The sequence below is a fragment of the Zeugodacus cucurbitae genome, chromosome 6, assembly GCF_028554725.1.
Source record: "Zeugodacus cucurbitae isolate PBARC_wt_2022May chromosome 6, idZeuCucr1.2, whole genome shotgun sequence".
Taxonomy (NCBI): Eukaryota; Metazoa; Arthropoda; class Insecta; order Diptera; family Tephritidae; genus Zeugodacus; species Zeugodacus cucurbitae.
The window spans coordinates 49,063,690-49,084,338 of NC_071671.1; the positions used below are offsets into that span (position 1 = coordinate 49,063,690).

General features: G+C 29.6%; 1 protein-coding gene across 4 annotated transcripts in view; it reads left to right on the forward strand.

Moving 5' to 3' along the window:
* Positions 1-12,546, forward strand: part of LOC105217747 (G protein alpha o subunit) — a 79,790-nt gene extending 67,244 nt beyond the window's left edge. For all 4 annotated transcript variants that reach the window (XM_054233019.1, XM_011192903.3, XM_011192902.3 and 1 more), the window contains exons 5-8: positions 6,903-7,031; positions 7,108-7,237; positions 8,657-8,810; positions 8,917-12,546. In XM_054233019.1, coding sequence (XP_054088994.1) covers positions 6,903-7,031; positions 7,108-7,237; positions 8,657-8,810; positions 8,917-9,104 — 601 coding nt within the window. In that variant the 3' untranslated portion in view covers positions 9,105-12,546. The remainder of the gene's footprint in view (positions 1-6,902; positions 7,032-7,107; positions 7,238-8,656; positions 8,811-8,916) is intronic.
* The last annotated feature ends 8,103 nt before the right edge of the window (positions 12,547-20,649 follow it).

Genomic DNA, 20,649 nt, shown 5'->3' on the forward strand with positions numbered 1-20,649 from the left:
TAGTTATTCAGTGCATTGTAAAAAATGTATTTCGTCAGCTTTAATACGCTTCCCATGTCTTCATAGTTGGTTTGTCGTTTTACTCTTACCCTATGATTTCTTAAATACTGTTATTACTATGTTATGCTCAGTTAAATTGCAGACCAACTGTCATTCGGTTAGTCATACTAACGACATTTGCATAAAAAAGTTATGTAATGTATAATGTTTATATGACTGTGTGTAGGGTCGTTACATTTGCTAATTTGCTTAGTCAGACATTAATATTTATGTAATTTCCGCATACAGTTCCGTGAACTAATTCATATAAGATGATATTCTCATACAGAAATAAATATAATTTAAATGGGGAAATTGAATTATATTTTAGGATAAGATTTCCTTTTTTGGTGCATTAACTGTACAGCTGAGTTTTTATAATCCAAAATTCACAAAACGAGTCTATGGTCTATATATTTATATTTAAATCATGGCTCATGTTCTTTTTCTTGCTTTCCAACGCCGAACATGATTTTTAATATAGCCCAAACCTTTCCTGGCTAAATTCGAACTATAAAGACTATTTGGTAACAATTTGACTTCAGCGCCACCTAGTGGGTGCATTTTTTTAGACGTAGTTGCTTCATTCTTACAAATATATAGAATATGTAATGTGATAATGAGATGATATGTATAAAATTTGAGCCAAATCAGATCTTACATCTAGTTTTTGATATTCACATAAAAAACATAAAATAATTATATTGAAAAGGTCTAATAACTCCCAAAATCGCATGTGTATATACTACTATGTAATACAAATAAGTATTTTTCAAGTGATTGCAACAGTTGCATTTCGTACAATTTCAACACAAATGTGAAACTTCAATTAGCGTCGCATACGTACTTAGCGTCTATTTAAGTTAGATATTATCGAAGTCCGCATTACCGGTATGTTGGGGCACTAGTCAATTGCGCGCTCTAATAAATCTAAATACGAGTACATGCGTGTTATTTTTGGCTGTAACTGCATGCCAACTACCAATATATGTATCTCTCCTCGTATCTCAGCTCACATCGCTATATGTATATAAGTGTATAGATGTGCAAATGTGTGTGTGTGTACCTTTGTGCATTCAACCACGCACGAGCAGCAAATTCCTTCGTTAGGCACAAAATTAGCCAGCAATGTATTTGTGTGAATACACTAATGGGCAACAGATTGTAAATTAAAATAAATTACCGTAAAAAGGGCCTACAAACAAATAAAATCGAGAAACAATTGAAGTTACTAAGTTTTGCTTTTGAAACCATTACAAAGGGCCACAAAATATATGTACGAATGCACAATAGTGCAAGTCTTACCTCTTCTCATCACCTTTTATGTGCCCTTATATACCATCAATTGTGACCCAACAACACCTGTCCACCACTCTCAACCGGTGCTGCATTAAATCTAAATTACGATCGACTTTAGAAAATGGCAAATTGCATGTTCACTTCCAAATGCTTTACTCGTATTTGGCCGATTCGGTAAAAGACATCAAACTGAAAATTGTGCTGAAATGTATTTCTTCCATTTGCTTCTTCTTCTTCTAGTGGAGTTTTGTTGTTGGCCCATCGCATGTTGCATGCTATCTACTTCCAATAGCTTTTATTGTTGTTGGTAGTTTTTGTCATATATCTTACTTTTTACTGTATATGGATATGTATATGTACTAAAACATGCACTCTGTCGAATTTGGTAGCCACAAGAAGTCATTCAAATAAATTGAAGACAAACAAAAACAAGTAAGGAAGGGCTAAGTTCGGGTGTAACCGAACATTTTACACTCTCGCAATTTATTTATTTAACTTTATTAATATTATATAATATACAATTTAACCCACATATTCGTCATATATATTGTATAAAGTCCATTGAAAGTTGGAAACCATAATATTAGGTTAGAAGCACCGAGGTCCTCGTGTTCGATATATGGGGCCTTAAAAACCTATGGTCCGATTTCGGCGATTTTTAGAATGGGGCTGCCACACTATTAACATAGTATTTGTGCAAAGTTCTGCATCGATATCTTCACTTGTACTTACTTTATATATTGTAAAGTAAACGGTTTAGATTGTCTTTAAAGTTCTGGTATATAGGAAGTAGGCGTGGTTGTGAAGCGATTTGGCCTATTTTCACAACATATCAGTGGGATGTAAGGAAACTATTACAAACCAAGTTTCATTGAAATCGGTCGAGTAGTTCCTGAGATATGGTTTTTGACCCATAAGTGGGCGACGCCAAGCCCATTTTCCATTTTGTAAAAAAATCTCAGCGCAGCTTCCTTCTGCCATTTCTTATGTAAAATTTGGTGTTTCTGACGTTTCTCGTTAGTGAGTTAACGCACTTTTAGTCATTTTCAACCTAACCTTTGTATGGGAGGTGGGCGTAGTTATTATCCGATTTCTTTCATTTTTGGACTGTATAAGGAAACGGCTAAAAAACGACTGCAGAAAGTTTGGGGCGGGGTCACGGCCACTTTTCCAAAAAAATTACATTCAAATGTGCCCCTCCCTAACTACTTTATTTATGGCTTAGTTATAGCTCTTTATGTGTTTTTGGTTATCGTCATTTTGTGGGCGTGGCAGTGGTCCGATTCCGCCCATCGAACTTAACCTTCTTATGGTCCAAGGAACACGTGATCCAAGTTTCATTAAGATAATTTTACCTCAAGTTACAGCTTGCACGGACGGACAGACGGACGGACGGAACTTTACTCGTCACCCTGACTTTACTTAGTTGTAGGACTTACAAACAACCGTTATGTGGACAAAACTATAATACTCTCTTAGCAACTTTTGATGCGAGAGTATAAAAAATTAACGAAATGTTTTACAGAAAAGCCTTATATATCAGCTGTTAAAATATAAAGCGGTTAAGTGTGAAATTGGCTGCGAAAAATTTCAATAAGATCAACTGTTGTCATCAAATGAAATTACTTAGTGAACTACCCAATAATACATATTCACCAAACCTTTTAAAATTAATAAAATCGATTTGTCATAATCCTTCGCTTCTTAATCACAGTTTTAATATCCAGATTATAATTTCATTGAAATACTTTAGAATACTATTTTTCGAATAAGGAACTTTAAGATTCGAGAAAAATATTCCTTGAAACTCTTAAGATCCTTGTTCCAAGTATCATGACTTTGATTAGCAAGGCAAAGTTTATTATCTGTGTTTGTTTTATATTAGCTGTCTTCAATTTGAAAAAGCTTGGAGAGAGGCGTGTTCTATTCACCAACTGGTATAAATGAAAAATACTGACATAAGTCGTAATCAAATAGAGAGTGATTAGCTTGCAGTTATACAATTTGGATGAGGTAAAAAACTACTATCTTGTATTATATTTAACTTGACAAGAGGACTGATCAATATAGTCATATCAAAGCGAGCTAAAACAAATTATTTGATTTTTAAATTGAAATACGTAGGCCTAAACATAAACTATATTTAATTTACTACCAGCTGCGATGTGACCAGTAGACTCAGTCAGTTAAACTGCACTGTAAAAAATACTCCGCGCTGAACTGAACAGCGTGATGCCGCAATTCTCATGATAGTGCAAATTGATTTCAGTTATTTTCCCCCACTCACTTATTTAACTACATTTGTAATGCAATGCGGCGATTGCCCAACGGTAATGTGTATTAACTTTTAAAGTGTATTAAGAAATAGTAATAGAAATGGCAAATTGCAGCAATTTGTAGACGTAGAGCTTAACGAGCTTACGCTGGGGTGTAAGAAAGTAATTCATTTCAACATGCATACATATTTACTCTAGTGTGTACCATATGTTTATATACACTGGTGGCCACATAATTAGGGACAAAATAAAGTTGAGTAAAACACGCGTTTCAGTTCAATGTTTTTAGCACTAAATTTTCGCCTAGAGACCCACTGTAAATTGCAACGGTATATTATAACTGTGCTCAAAAATGTAGCACGTTTTTGAGTGACAAATTTAGACACTTTTACTAAAATTCGTCGGTTTGATGAATTTATTGTATTTTGAGTGTGCTGGTGCTTGGTCACATAATTGGTGTCCTTACACCAATTTTTTTTATTGGATTTTTTATTATTTTAACACAAGACTTGCGGTAAGCTGTATAAATCATTTGTATATTAACTAAATATTCAATATCAAATAAAATAACTAACTATGGGTCGAAAAAAGAGTTGTACTCCAGAATTGAGGAAAATGATTATTTACAAGTACGTGAAGGAAAAAATGTCCATTAGAGCCGTAGCGAAGGAACTTTTATGCTCAAAATCAATGGTTCACAATGCTTTGATTCATTACGGAGGACAGGGAGTAAAATAAGAAAAAAACGGCCCAGAAAAACTACTTCAAAGGACGATCGTGTAATTTGTAGAGTTTGCAAGGCGATTTCTTTTTTAACTTCCAGGCAAATTCTTGGCACGATAAAGGATCAACTGACCAACGATGTATCAACACGAACCATCAGATGTCGTCTTCTTGAATCGCAAGAAAAAAACCGCACGTATGAAACAAAAACTTAAAGAGTCGTATTAAATTTGCAAAGGAGTATATCGGAAAACCCTTAGATTTTTGGAAACAAATACTGTTGAGCGATGAATCCAAGTTTAATTTATTTGGTTCAGATGGGAAACAATTTGTTCGTTAAATTTTCAATAAATCTATACCTTAGAAGATAATAAATATGGTAACTGAAGTTTAAAAAAATATGTCGCTTTTAAATTATAAAATAAACCAATATTTTAAAAGAAAACGGAGTGTCCTTAATTATGTGACCACTAGTGTATATGGCTGTTTCGCAGTCCAATTTTGTGTTATTCAATCTTAATAAAACTTTTCGCTTACTTCATTTCACTTTTACTTTCTGCGCTGGCAATGTGGGTGGAATTTGATTTAATTTTGGGTTGCCCGGCAGACATTTGAGAGTTTCGAATTAAACTGATCAATTGCTTCTACAATTTTTGTTGCGTTAATTTCCTATGAGTTTCACACAGCTCAGAATATGAATAAGATGTGTTTGTGCTTCGCTGTTCTATTGAATTTTAATATTTTATTTAGATCAGGTATTTTCGTAAGCGTAAAAATTAGCATCACTTCGCTAGTTGCTCACAGTTGGCAAATAATTCTGAGTTAATTAATTTTCAAGGTTGTCCAATTATTGTTGTTTCGTCTTAAATTTTGACCGAATTCACACCTTTAACAATAACTAAGTGGTAAACTAATATCGTTTTGGAAAAATAAAACAAAAGAAAAGCGAAATGTTTGTTAAAGATAAATATTAAATTATAGTATTGTTCAAAAGCAAACAAACAACTTCTGATTTGTGTATAATAAATTCTATTGTATATTCTAGACATATATGTATGTATAAGATCGTTGACTATAAATATTTTTGAAATTTTATATATTTAAATAATTGCTCCAACTATTTCTGACTTGCTGTTAACCTACAAAATGAATGGTTATACTATTCTAGATTTTAAACGGACTCCGAAGAACTGATCCGTTTTTATAAGAACCCTTTTTTTCGTATTTTTTTTCGGTGGTTAAAAATTTCAGTTTAAGGGATGCTACTATTATCTTTATCCTACAACTGTGACTTCCAAGACCATTCTACTTTCACAATTATAACTATAAACTGAGTACTGATTTGTCAAGAAATCGACGGCAAAAAATCCGACGAATCATGCCTCTGCCTAGCTTTGAACACATAGCCGGAACGTTATCTGATACCGTCTTACGTCTTCTGTACAATGTTATAATTCCGGCTGAGAATACCAACCAAACCGATTCGTATGGGATCGGAGTAATGACCAGACGGAAAAGAATCTGCATATTGGATAACTTAATAGACTTGCTCCGTATCCCATCCGTATTCTTTCGTCACAAAAAGTACCAACCGTTTCGTCGAGTTTGGACGTTCATATTTAGATGAGACACGCTTCGGCTTCCCCCTCCGTCCTAAATTCTTAGATGTACCAGTGGATCTTGGACGTAAAAGTTTTTATTTTTCCCCTTGCGGGTTCAGAAACGTATTATTTTTGAAATTTTCAGCCAAAATAAAGCTGAATCCATTAATGTAGTCAAAAAGATGCTTGTCATCTCAATTTTTTTTGAGAATATCAGGCTGTTGATTGTTCTCACGGAAGACTTCATCAGACACTTATAGAAAACCTCTGCTACCTTAAGGAAATTTTTAATAATGTGATATATATTCTCCCGATTTCCTTTCTACTAATTTGATGGATTTCGCTCATAAACAATCTCAACATCAACCAAGCCATCCATATCTGGGACATATGTATAAATTCCACTTATTGTCCAAATAATATGTATCCTTGGCATGTCCAACACATACAAATCACTGCACGCGCTACAATACCGTTACAAACTGTAATATATAAACACATCTGAAATTGCATTCCCACAAGTGATAGCTGGGACCGCCTACATCAAGTGTTATTAGCAGCATTGTGGTCTCGCTGTTTGTGGCGCCATAGCACACACATATATCCCCGTATCATAGCAAGTAGGTATCCAGCACCGGCTCACACTATTCACCGTTATGTCCGTAGCAACTAATTGCGAAATATGTTTGCTTAGCTAAGTGCGCTGTGCTGGCTTTGATTCTGCATTAGCGCTACTTTAGGGCTGACACTTATTGAATTTGTGGCTTTCATTTGGTTTTGCACTTAACTCCGTGACACATGCAAGGGCACCGACACATGTTGAAATTCAATTTGTATCCACTTGATACGTAGAACAGGATAGCATATTATTTTCCATTAGCTACAAAACTAATTATAGCAAATATTTTAATCACATTGTCTTTAAATTTTTATTAAAATCAACATTTTTCTTTACTACTTACAGTTTCCTCGACGATTTGGATCGGTTAGGTGCCAAGGATTATCAACCGACCGAACAGGATATTCTACGCACTCGTGTCAAGACGACCGGTATCGTTGAAGTGCATTTCTCATTTAAAAATCTCAATTTCAAGTGAGTCTCCATCTCTTCTATACGCTTCTAGATTCATTTATTGAAATACAAATTATTTTGTTCTCTCTTTGTATAGACTATTTGACGTCGGCGGTCAGCGTTCGGAGCGAAAGAAGTGGATCCATTGCTTTGAAGATGTGACAGCGATCATTTTCTGTGTTGCCATGTCTGAATATGATCAAGTCTTGCATGAAGATGAGACTACGGTAAGTTTCTATAAAATTTTTGGGTTTCTGAAGGGGTTTAAAATAAGAAAAAGTCGATTAAACTTCCACGGCTACTTATCAGGATTGCATAGATCCCAGTTCACCCTTTTTTATTAAGCACACGCATGCCTTTGAATATTCGTATGTTCCCATTCGGTAGAGATGGAATATTTAAATTTGGTTTTTAGTCTTAAGAACATTTTAAGTTCAAAACTTGAAAACATATTTCATAGAACACAGTCCAATTCTTATTTTTATATAAACATAACCTAGTTTCTCGGTATACCTTAAAAACCAACAATATATTTACATATACTGAGTCTACTTCAAATCTAACGGTAAATCACTATTTCTGAAATGACATTGTTGATGAAGAGGTAGACAACATTTCCCAAACTGTTTCAAGAAATCCTGCCCTGTAACAATTGCTATATCTTGGAAAAAGAAAATCCATTCAAGATTTCAAAGCGTCTCTGAATTGTCAAAAAGTGGCTGTTCCGAAACTGGCATTAAACAAATTTTATTAAGACCCAAGAACAACAATCAAATAACCCGGCATCATCTAATTTTGAAGAGATGGTATTAACTAGCGACCGAGATCCACAGATTTGACTCTCTTACTTGTAGGAATGTTGTTGAAATGGAAAACACTGAATTCGTAATTATCAAAATATGAGGTCTCCAATGTTTGAACGGAAATGAAGATAGGCTGATGAGTCTAAAATTTTTGGCACTGTAGCTCTCATATTCCGACGTTCGGTATGAACTCCACCCTGACTCCCCCAAGACTCAACAATATGACCTAATCTAACGCAGAGTTCGCGTATATGGGGACCAAGCAGTTGCATCATAACTTTAATGCTCTCTGAAGCTGAACTGGTATGATACAATCAGGTTCTCGAGACTTGTATGGCTTGAACAAATTTATCGTCCAGTGATATACATCCAGAAGGTCCAAGAAAGCTGTACACTCCTCCTGAAGCCTTCCAAGTTGTTTTGTTGGATGCAGATAACTGCTACAACAATAAAGCTTTTTTTAATTATCTACAACAATACAATAGTAAATCCAACGATCCAGGGAGGATTTTATTTAAAAAAAATTAGGAGAAAAAATCGAACGAAAGTCAACGTCTTATAATGTCTAAAAATACAAGAATATTAGTTAAAAAGCATCAGAAACGGCACTATTTGTCAAGTATTTTATATTTTTGCCTAATAGGGTCATTGAAATTTAATTTTTTCCATTGTGAAGATATATTATAAAAACGATTTATTTCTGGTTTTGGTCAACAAGGGGTTAAAGAGGCGTTTAGAGGTTATGTTTCAAAAGTTCAGAAATCATTTCATTGTTTATAGCGAGTTTAATCTTATAAATTTTTCATTTAATTTAATTAATATTACTGTTATTTCTCATTACAGAACCGTATGCAAGAGTCATTGAAGCTCTTCGATTCGATTTGCAACAACAAATGGTTCACTGATACTTCGATTATTTTGTTCTTGAATAAGAAGGATTTGTTTGAGGAGAAGATACGCAAGAGTCCATTGACAATCTGCTTCCCTGAATATACAGGTAAGCTGCAGCAAAATGGTATTAATAACGGTGAAAATAAATATATGATATATAGCTATAAGCATATTGTTAATATTTCTAATCATTAATATTTCCTCTTTTACAGGCGGTCAAGAATACAGCGAAGCTGCTGCATACATTCAAGCTCAATTCGAAGCGAAAAACAAATCAACCTCAAAGGAAATCTACTGCCACATGACGTGCGCCACAGATACAAATAATATACAGTTTGTTTTCGATGCTGTTACCGATGTCATTATTGCCAACAATTTGCGCGGCTGCGGTTTGTATTAAGCAAAGCAACTACAAGCAGCAGCAGCAGTAACAACAACAACAGCAGCAGCAACAGTCAAGTTCAGCGCAACAAACGAACCAACAAGCAACGCATGGCGAAAAATCATTGTCGGACTCCATCACCACCGCTACAGTTACAACAACAACAACTATGAAAACAATAACAATTACAAGAAATGACATGAATAGAACGAATACTATAAAATGCCATAAATTATTCGAATATTCGCACACTTTTTCGAAAACTAACCTCAACTAATGGGCGTATCAGTGATAATGACAGATTTATGTATTTAAAATAATTACTTTAACTGAAAAGTATTGTAAAAAAATGATTTTTATTAGCAATATTTTACTGTTTGCTTCAAAAATTACCTCCAATCTCCAAGGATATCAATTTAAATTACAACAAATTTATGTACATACATACAAATGTACATGTGAATGCCAACGATGTCGGTGCGTGATGGATAACTGTTTAAATGATTTGTTAAAGGCGTTGCACTAAATACAATTGGCGCCGAAAGCGTAAGCTAAAGCAGTTACCGCAGCGGTAGCACAGCAGTGGAGAAGCGAAATGTACATTTTAGTCAAGCAAATTGAACAAAAACAAAAACAAAACGCACACACACACACACGTACATACAAACAAACAAACAAAACACACAGCAGAAACCATAATTACTAATTAAGCTTACTAAAAAAATAAAAAACACTGAAGAAGTGAAGTAGTAGAAGCAGTGAAAGAAGTAATGCAAAACAAAAAAAAAACTTTATAATAATACAGAAAATTTAATTCATTTAAAAATAATTGAGATTAAAAACAGGCAAACAGAAAACAGAAATTATAAATTTTCATAGCATATAGTATAAAGCGAAAACCAGGTCATTGTAATGTAAAATTCCGCAACACTGTAAAAAGCCGTTTACTAAGCATATATACATACCACTATGTATGTATGCACATATTTGAACAAAAGTAAACCGAAGAGAATTTGAAGTAAATCAAAAAAGCAAAGCAAAGAACTCTCAATTAAAGAGTACACGCACCACTACTTCTATACTAGTTTACTAAATATGTATAGACTACATTAGGCTGATACTTAGACGATACAACAACAACCAAGAAGAACAAAAAAAAACTGACCGTTTGCTATACTATTGACACAGCATACAACAACATAAATACACGCATAAAGGCATAACCTAAAATTATCACAAAGATAAAACGAACACACAAAGTTATAATTTATAGTTTATTTATGATAAAATTTAATGCAAAAACGAAATGTGTATGTGTTGTTATGGAGGCTGGTGGAGACAGTTGGACTTGTGCTAGGAAATGTTTAAGTTTTATTTAAAGATTTTTTATAAATTTTTCCATATGGAATTGTAATTTCTTGTTTATAGGTTTATTTGTGTATTTCCAATAGGAAATTTCAGATTTTTTTATTAAAAATTTGTATTAAATGTTTTTAGTTAAACATATTTTTTTATGTTCGACTATTGTATTTAGTTCGAAATTTCTTCGTTTTGCCATACACTTTTTGTTTTATTTTGTGCTCTGCAAATTATGTTGAAAAAAGGTCGGCTTGTTTAGCAGAAATTAAAAGGAAAACAGCTTTTAGTTAAATTTGTAATCAATAGAAAATATTTGAGCATAATTTCCAAGTAATTTAACAAATTTTCTAGCATTTGGAGTGTATTCAGCATTTGCTAGAGGTTATAATAGATAAAGGCTATCTTCTGAGAGTGCATACGTTTATTTATAGTATTAATAAAATATGTATTTCTTATAACAAAGTCATTTGTCTGAACATAACCTAAAAAATTATTAAAGTTTTAAACGTTTTTTGCGCTTTAACAGTGAGTACGTGGAAAAACTTTAAAGAATACTTATAACTCTTGGAAAAATAATGAATTTTGTAAAGTACTGTGACTGATTTTTCAGAAAAAAAATGTGTCTGAATTCTAAAAAAAATCTATAATTTGCGCAATAACATAAAAAGTTTTCTGCAATTCAATTGTTTGCGGCATTTACGACTTTTATTGTATTATGAGCACATTGGTTTCAATATTTACAATTAATTATATGTTTTGCAAACTATACGAAAACTCGAAAAATGTGTTAATATTTCAATATAAAATGCAAATTTTCTTAAATATTTTAAAAGAAGATATTAATATTTAACATATTTTCTGCATTTTCGAAATATTTGAGATTTTTTGTGCAAAACAGAGCTGCCAGATGTCCACACAACACAAATATTTTTGTTAGAAAATATTTTTAAAAGGCTTTTCGATGGTTTAAGAGCTAAAATAATCAGCCTTATTGTACACTACATGTGAAAAAGTAAAAAACAATATCTTTGAAAATATGTTTAAAATTTTCTCCACAAAGATTCGCGAGCCAAAATATTACGAAAATCGATTTTCCAGTTCAAATTTTTTTTACTATTTTATTTGTTGTAATTTATATATTTTGTATTTAAACATACTTCAAAAACACGCATAAACAGACGCACACACGCACATACACAAACAGGCGTACAATACCGTACAAAATTGCATAAAATACGAACAATCTTGAAAAAATAAATAAATAAATAAATGCATTAAAAAAATGTATGTAAACTGTATGAGAGATTTCTACTAAAATGCATATTCAACCATTAAAATTAAATTGTATAATAAATTAAAAACAAAAAAATATTTATGTATTTAGTGAAATGGCATTTAACACAATTTGTGTGTAATTGTTTATACTATGATTACTACTATTATTATTAATGATTACAATTATTATTATTGTTTATGAGATATGTATGTATATGTATTATGATAAATGTATATGTATTGTGTATGGAGCCGCCAGCTCTTGTTATAATTGAATTTATTTTTTTTTGTATTTAATTTAATGACTAATAATTTTTGTTTTTTACTTTTTTTTTATATATTTTTAATGATACACGCTTACATACATGCATTTTTAATTGCATTTGACTTTTTTTTATTTTGCAAACAAACTACCAATATAACTTTTCTGTTTTATTTATTAATAAATTTGAAAAAAAAAATACTAAAAAATTAAACAAATACACAACATCACACAAATGCCATGTCAAATATGTATCTTTAAAGTAATTTTTGTCTAGTAAAATGTTACGAATTTTCTGCTGAGAGCAATTTATTTGCTTTACGCCATACTCCTACTTTCATTGTTTAGCTACAGTTATTCAATTAACTATTGTAACTAACCTCAAATATTTTATACTTTTATTTTGTTTTTGTTTTAGTATATAACAACTGCATCGAACTTTTGTACACTTTAACTTAATTTAATAACCATTTAGTTTTAAGTTGCCAACGCTCTCTTAAGTTACTTTCCGAATTTCGCGCTCTTCATTGTTGATTACGCGCTCTTCTCATTTTGCCAACTAAACTATTCGAATATTTTATAAATTTTCTTTATTTTTATTTTTGTATAAAATATTTAAAAACACCTGCCTTTGTCTCTCTCTTTCTTTCTTTCTTTCTTACTTTCTCTCCCTTAAATATATGAATTCATATATATATTTAAATATATATATATAATATATAAATTCGATGCTATCGTAATTAAGTTATTTTAATTAAATAAAATGTACACTGTTACGCACAGATATACTTACTCTTACGTATTATTCACATACTCGTAAGTTGCAATTGTACCAAAAATCAGTTTTAAATAAAAGCCTAAATAAATATGTATTTAAAGAAAAAGAAAATATCATTTAAGTGTGCAACAAGTATTTTGCAAATATTTCGCTTGCAATCAAGTTTAGTTATATCTACTAGTAGGAAATAGTTCAAATGGTGTGAACACAACAAATTTGACCGTAATTTTAATGAGTTCCAATACCATACATACTATATGCTGAGAGTAGTAGTGAAATGTGTTTATGGGTTAATAATAAATGTGTTTACGCCAACTATTTTAGTGTTTCAATATATTTTGTAAATATTGCTTTGGCATTTAGAGAGGGGATTTTGATAGGAAGATTTTAAATTAATAGTTTTTTATTTCACACAATTGTTTTTTTTTTAATAATTTTTATAACATTATTCAAAAATATTTATTAAAAATAAAGTTTTTAAATTAATGGTTTTTTATTTAACAAATTAATTTTTATTTTTTTTGTAAATACTTTTAATAACATTATTCTAAAAAATTTTATTTAAAATTAGGTTTTGTTGAAACAAAAGAGATTTTTTTATTTAAAAAATAATTTTTCTTTAATTTTTTTTTAATAGCATTCCTGCTTGTATTAGTTTTTTTAATAGTGAAATATAATAATAATAATAATAATAATTTTAATAAATTTTATTTTTTCGAATTTAGAAATCTAATGCAATAGGGAATGTCATATTTATTTTTTAACATAAATAAAGGTAGAAAGATATTTTTTTAAATTATAATTAATGTATTTTTGAAAAGTGATAAATTTTAGGTAGCTTTGTATTTTTAATGTAAGAAATACATTATAGTATGAATAATTTCAAAATTATAATTTTTTTAATTAAAATTTATTTTTTTTCCTAAGGAGAGGTAATTATTTTAATATAAAAAATAAATTATGCCTCAGTGATCCTCATTAATAATGTGTTACTATTTTATATTTAAATTTACAAAATTAAGTGAATATTTTTAATTTTATATTATTAATTTTTATGAAGTATTTTTTTACCTTTTTTAATTATTTTTATTTTATTATTATTTTTTAATTTTTATTTTATTTTTTTTTCTTATTTTCTATTTTTTATTTTTCTTCTTTCTTTTCTTTTTTTTTAATTTTTTCTTTTAATTATTATTTTTTTATTTGTTTTATTTTTTTTTGTAATTTTAATTTTTCTTTTTTTTCGGCCGCTAATTACAACAGCAAAAATCACAAATTATTCCCACTGATCTGTCTACCAACCTACCTACATTTAGCATTCATTTTCAAGAATTTCCAATTTCAACAACTAAAAGCAAGAACAACAACAATGCACACCAAGCGTACAGTATGCATACTGCAGTCGAATACACAAAATAATGGAATGGAATAAGTTAATTTGTATGAAATTAAAAAAAATTAGTGGATTGCCATGTCGTATACGTAACTTTTTGGTATGAACAAAAACACAACTCGAACGAACTCGAAACTCATTGGATGTTCATCATACGCCATGTCGCACTCACTTTGGATATTACTCTGTAGTACATCACTAAAGTATCGCAAGGATAAAATTATTGAATTTTCAGTTTATTGAGAACAAAAATATAAAATTAAAAAATTCAACGAGTCATAGCTTCACACATACAGCCAAACATACACTCACACACCAATCAATTACAAATTAATGTAATTAATCACTTTCTTACTTTAAATTGGACTTTCCGGATTTTCACTCAGTGAACATAAATGGTAGTTTTAAAAAATATGTATAGCAAAGAAGTTGGTAGTACAAGAGTTTAACAAAAGTCGGGAGAGTCAGCCTACAGCTTGAAGTGTAATTTATTATAAAAACATCACAACAAATTTACTAAAGGAAATCCCATTAGAACACAAAAAGTGTGAAGAAAAACAATTTCAAACAACTTGAAAAAACTGAAATAATTGAAATCATTGAAAAAGGATAGTAAGGATATGCATAATAATACATATAAAAGTAAAAGCGGTGGTTAGAAAAGAGAATCAACTAACTTCAAATTTAGAAATAATAATAAAATTGAAATTAATTTGCATGCAAATGCAGGTGAAATGAAGAAAATATTAAAATATATGTATTAATTAACTGAATAGGTAGACAAAGTATAGATGTTAAATCTAATTTGTAGCCTAAATAATTCGCTTTAGTTGTTTAATACACACACATAAACATACAAGCACACACAAAAACGTCAAAATGTTTACAATTGAACTGAATGCATTTTTGCACATTTTGAAGCCAATGAATTTCGTGTATCAAATAAACAGTTCAAAATAAAATTTATTTACTATAAACTATTTGGTGCAGCGAAGTATAAAAACCCGATAAACAAATCATGGAAGTGAAATAAATATGGGAAATATGAATCATTTCAAACAAAATTGGTGAGAAAACCAAAATGATACCATAAATCAACCGAATTGAACAAACATTAACACACAGATTTTCATACATACATAAAAAAATATTAAAAAAAAGGTTGCAGAATTTTCTCCATTACTGATTTGTCTGGCGTGCATAAACAAATATTTACATATATTTATGTATATACATACACTCATACATACGCGTTTATACATACTTATATAGAGTTTGTTGGTTATGATTATTGATGAAAATAAGTCGATTTACTTTGCATTTAAGGAAGAAATTTGAGAGTATAATCGAGTATAATTAGCAGCATAAGTCTAAGCAAGTCTGCTTCAATCCTAAATGTAGTAGTAGTTTAGTGGCATAAAGAAGGTAAAGGTTGCTGCGAGCAGTAAATATGTTTCTATTTTTTTATAATTAAATATTTTGAATATTTTAATACTTTTTCTTAAACAAGCGCATAGTCACAAATTTTTATTTAAAAAATAATAATTAAAAATTTTTAGTAGAAAACCAAATTTTAAAAAATTTGAATTTTATAATTTCAAATAAAACTTTAATATTTTAATTGATAATTTAAAAATATTAAAAAAAAAATTTAAATTTTTGTTAATATTTTTTCAACATAACCTAACCATAACCCTCATTGAAAAATCGGTTAGAGAAGAAAAGTTATAATAAATATTCTTCATTAACAAGAAGTAACCATAATTGAAGCGCTTAAAATGTTTCACTGGCAAATGCAACCCTGTTGCTTGCACATTTAACACAAAAAGTTCTTAAAAATTAGTTGAAATTAGGATTTTTATAATGCAATACAATAAACGAGCATTTCAGTCATGAAAAAACTACTTATAAAGAGTTATATATATTTTTTTTTTTTATTTTATAAAAAATATTCAAAATTTAAAAACCCAATTTTTTAATAAAACATTTCACTGCACAGGGAAAAATGGGCAAAGAAGCTTGGATCCACACTAATTGCGTACGCCACGCCTATTATAATTACTAATTGATATAGCATATTATTATTATATTAAGGTTATTCCATTTGTATGTATTTAATGAGAAAGAAAATTTTTTGAAAAAAAAACTTAAAAAATTTAATTAAAAGCCGAGCAATCGAATAAAGAACAACAAGGGGTAATGGGAAAGGTTTAAAGAATTTAAAAGCAAACATAATTAAATTAAAAAATATATACATACATATTAATTTAATTTAAAAAATTAAAAAAAAAATATTATTTAGTTACAAATAAATAATTATTTATTCAAATATTTCATAAAATAAAAAAAATGAATTTAATAAAAAAAAATTATTTGTTTAAAAAATAACTAAATTAAATAAAAACAAAACCTATACAAATTGCATAAAAATAATAAAAAGCAAAAGTGAAAGCAGTAAAAAATTTAATAAACGAAAAAAAATTCGAAGAAATAGTAAAGTAAAGTGAAGACAAAAAATAAATTTAATACATGTTTACATTTAAAATTTGAAGAAAAATTTAAAAGTGATCAGTAAAAAAACACGTAAATAACGATAAATTAGCAATTTACCTGCAGAATTTGTATGAAATAAAAACTCTTCTAGTCAAACAACTTGCATACAAATTAGATTATTTCGACTAATAAAAGTAAACAATGAACACACTGACGCATACAAAAACACACACACACAAACACAAGCACACATACACAACTCTACATAATCCCATGTACATACTATTTATATACAAACATATTTCTTAGTTTAGTTACAAGAAAGTTATAAAAACAAAAAACTAAAAATGATTAAAAAAAAAGTTTTTGAGAAGTACTAGACTAGTGCGTCACTACATACATACATACAAACATACATGCGAAATAAAAATTATTAAAATAGGTAAATAAACAAATATATATATGTACTTTATTACACCATCATTGCATTTGCTTACATATGAACATAATGAAAGAGGGTGAAAGAGAAAATGAAAAGAAAAAAAACACAAAAAACATATTGTAATATACAAACATACAAAGAAAGCATACAACTTAAATACATACATACATACATATTTTTACTAATTCAATAATGAATTCTTTTTTGACATTTGCGCTCTATTTCTCTACTACTTAGTACCAAAGAATGATGAAGCGAAAGGATATAAGAAAATGAAAAACGAAAAAAATAATAAATTAAATTAAAGTATAAATAAATATATTAAAAAAAAATTAAATGGAGAGAAATCAATAAAAAAAATTTCAACCACAAACTACTGAGCCATTCAAAAGCACATAAGTAACCTAATAAATAGATTTTATTTTTTTTTAATTTTTGTTGTGATTTAAATTATTTTTTTGTTTATTTTTATTTATAAAAATCAACGCACAGCATTAAAGAAAAAAAGTTATTATTATTGTAACATTTATTGTAATTAATGCCAACAATAAACCACGTTTTTGTTTTTTAAGCCATTGCGCCTAAAAGTATGCAGCGAAATTTTTATGTTAAACAACAATACATAGAAATTTGAAATTCAGCAGCTTGACTCGCAAGAGAGCTTTTGAAAGCACTCTCAAGTAATAAAAAAGTAAGCGTTATTTGATTTCAGGAGCTTTAAAGCTCTTCGAGCTTTTGTATCAACCGAGCTTTCAAAATTTGTGATGTTAGCATTTGTTAAGTTTGATCACTGAAGCTGAAGTTCTATGTCAAAAATAGAAGAAAATATTGACGAAATTTCTTCTCTATCATTCCATCTATTGATTATGGAAAAGTTCCTCAAACTCAGAATCTTCAAGCTTGTTTTCCAACAATCGAATTTCAGAAACTTAATATTTTCTTTTGATTATGAAAAAGCTTGCTTATAGCAAGCCAACAGGACAGATCAGAGGCGGCTATAGATTTTAAGAGCTCGTTTCAGAACTTCCGAGCTTTCTTTCAGATTGGATATGGGTCGTAGAAAATGAGTAGTCGATTATAAACAGTTTAATATTGCAATACTCTCGCCAACTCAGTAACGGGGAAGCTCGGCAAAAGCTCTAATATATTATTGTATACTTTTAGGAGCATTATGGTTTCCCTTTCTGTAGAATTGTATAATTTCTTAAGCCATATTTGAAAGTGAACGTTACCCTAAAATTTACAATAACGGTAATATTAACGCCGAAAATTAAGGCTAATTTACTGTTATTTAAAAAAAACTCGCCTGAAAGTATGCTACAACTGGCTTATATATTATAATTCTAAACGTAAGTTAATAGGCAAAGTGGAAAGTGCATACCAAAGGCAAAATATTTATTTATTTAGAAACTAAAAAAAATTGAGGTTAAATTTTTTATTATATTTTTTATGAAACTGATAGAAATTTACGAAAAAAAAATAATTTCAAACTTGAATTTCACTACTCAAATCGGATTTGTGCAAATTTAAATATTATTTTATTTAAAATTATTTATTTTATTATTAAAAAAAAATTGAAAAAAAAAAAAATTTATTTGAAAATTATATTTTTTATGTTTGTTAATTAGTAATGCCACAATATTATTGAATTATGTAACTAAATAATTAACAAATACATAGATACAGTAAACAACTATTTTTTCACACAACAAACACTAAATGCAAACAAACCGAACCGTACAGTAATTGAAATGAATGTCATACATACATGTGTACAACAATATCATACAAAAACAACAAAAAAAAAAATAAAAAAAATACTATAAAAACAAAACAAATCCGATTGCTAACGAAATTTTATTTATTACTAAACCAAAAACTAATAAAATCTTAAGAATTATACAGTAATATTAAAACAGTACATAAGCAAAAAACAAAAAACAAAAAAACCAAAAAAAATTAAAAAAGTATTATTTAGTAAAAAATAATTATAATAAAATTATAATCGATACTTTTTTGGCATTACTTGCAAATAAAATGAAAATATTTACCAAAAAAAAAAAAAAAACAATTTGAAAACTTTAAAATTAAGTAAAACTGCAGAGATTGTATGTCTATAAGAGAACACACAAATGAAATGAGAGTAATAAAATAAATAATTATTAATTAAATAGCCATAATATTTAATTGGTGAACACGAGCTGCAGCTATACTCACGACAACAACAACAACAACACAAGAATTGAGAGTAATACAACAAATTAACAAATAAAAGCCCAAAATGTGAAACCAGTAAACCAGTGTAATGAGAAAATGAAACTAAACATGTTTGTATGTAAAAGAAAATAAAAACAAAAACAAAAATCACAGTGTTAGATCATCTTGAATTATATATAATAAATAAAAATAACAAAAAAAGATAATTGTGATTTCTTAATTTTCTTTTTTTTTTAAATGATTAGGACTTATCGAATTCATTTAAACAGCTATTTACCAGATAACTATGATTATAGACAATCCGGAAACTCCATACTTTTAACAACGCAGCGCTGCCACCTTCAAAAATGGGAATATAAAGACCAAGGGCAGGTCGGTGATGCTAGCACATGAACTTGATGTGCGCTGATCAACCATTAGTACTGGCACAATCGCAAGATCCTTCAAGTCCGAGGTAATTCGAAAGATAGTTTTGTGGCTTTACAGTCCAACAGTGATCTGCATCGTGGGCCATAGAATCCACCTATCGGATTGTGTTGTTAATTCTCAGACCTTCTTAAGGACTGACTTAAGGCGCTCTTACCGAACCGCTCGTCTTATACAAAAACAGAAGTAAAATCAAATATACCTCATAACCTAAATTCATTGATGGACGTAATCTTATTAGTTGTTGTAATATATTTTGTCTAGGTATTGATTATGATGAACGAAGCCCTTTCATTAATTCGGAAACATGCGTAGTTTTAGAAATTCGGAAAAAGATCAGTGAAGCACTCCAAAAAGCAGCGAGATACATATTGCAAATGTTTCGGATTTTGAGTAAAATAGGAAATCTCATACATCTCTTAGTTCTAATTTATTTATTTATTTAAGATTGCTTATAATATTCCGTAGAAACTCTCTCAAAAATCCGAAATAAAATAAAAATTGCTTTGTTATAGGGATCAATTAGTCATTTCAATTAATGTTGTTACAGACTAAAACACAAATCGAATTTAGGAGGGTGCTCTTGTGGCGGAAGTTCGTGAGATATGTATCTCCAGGGTCCGTTCTAATTAGGCTAGGCTGACCTCCGCGACAGATTTCGCAATGGATCCCACTTGGACAACTAAAGCTGGCAGTCCGTTGTGATGCCAAAAGACTTCTAAGTATGGATAGCAAAGAAGATACCTTCGTATCACCGAGCGCTTTAAGCCTATCACAAATTTTATGAGGTGGATAATGTATAATCCAGCAAGTTCGCATGGTACGTCTAAAGTATGGCTACCGAGACGTTTCAATATCAGTTTTGCGAACGCTGGGGGAGGAAATGATTTGTTGTTTCCATCTCGTCTCCCTCCATAC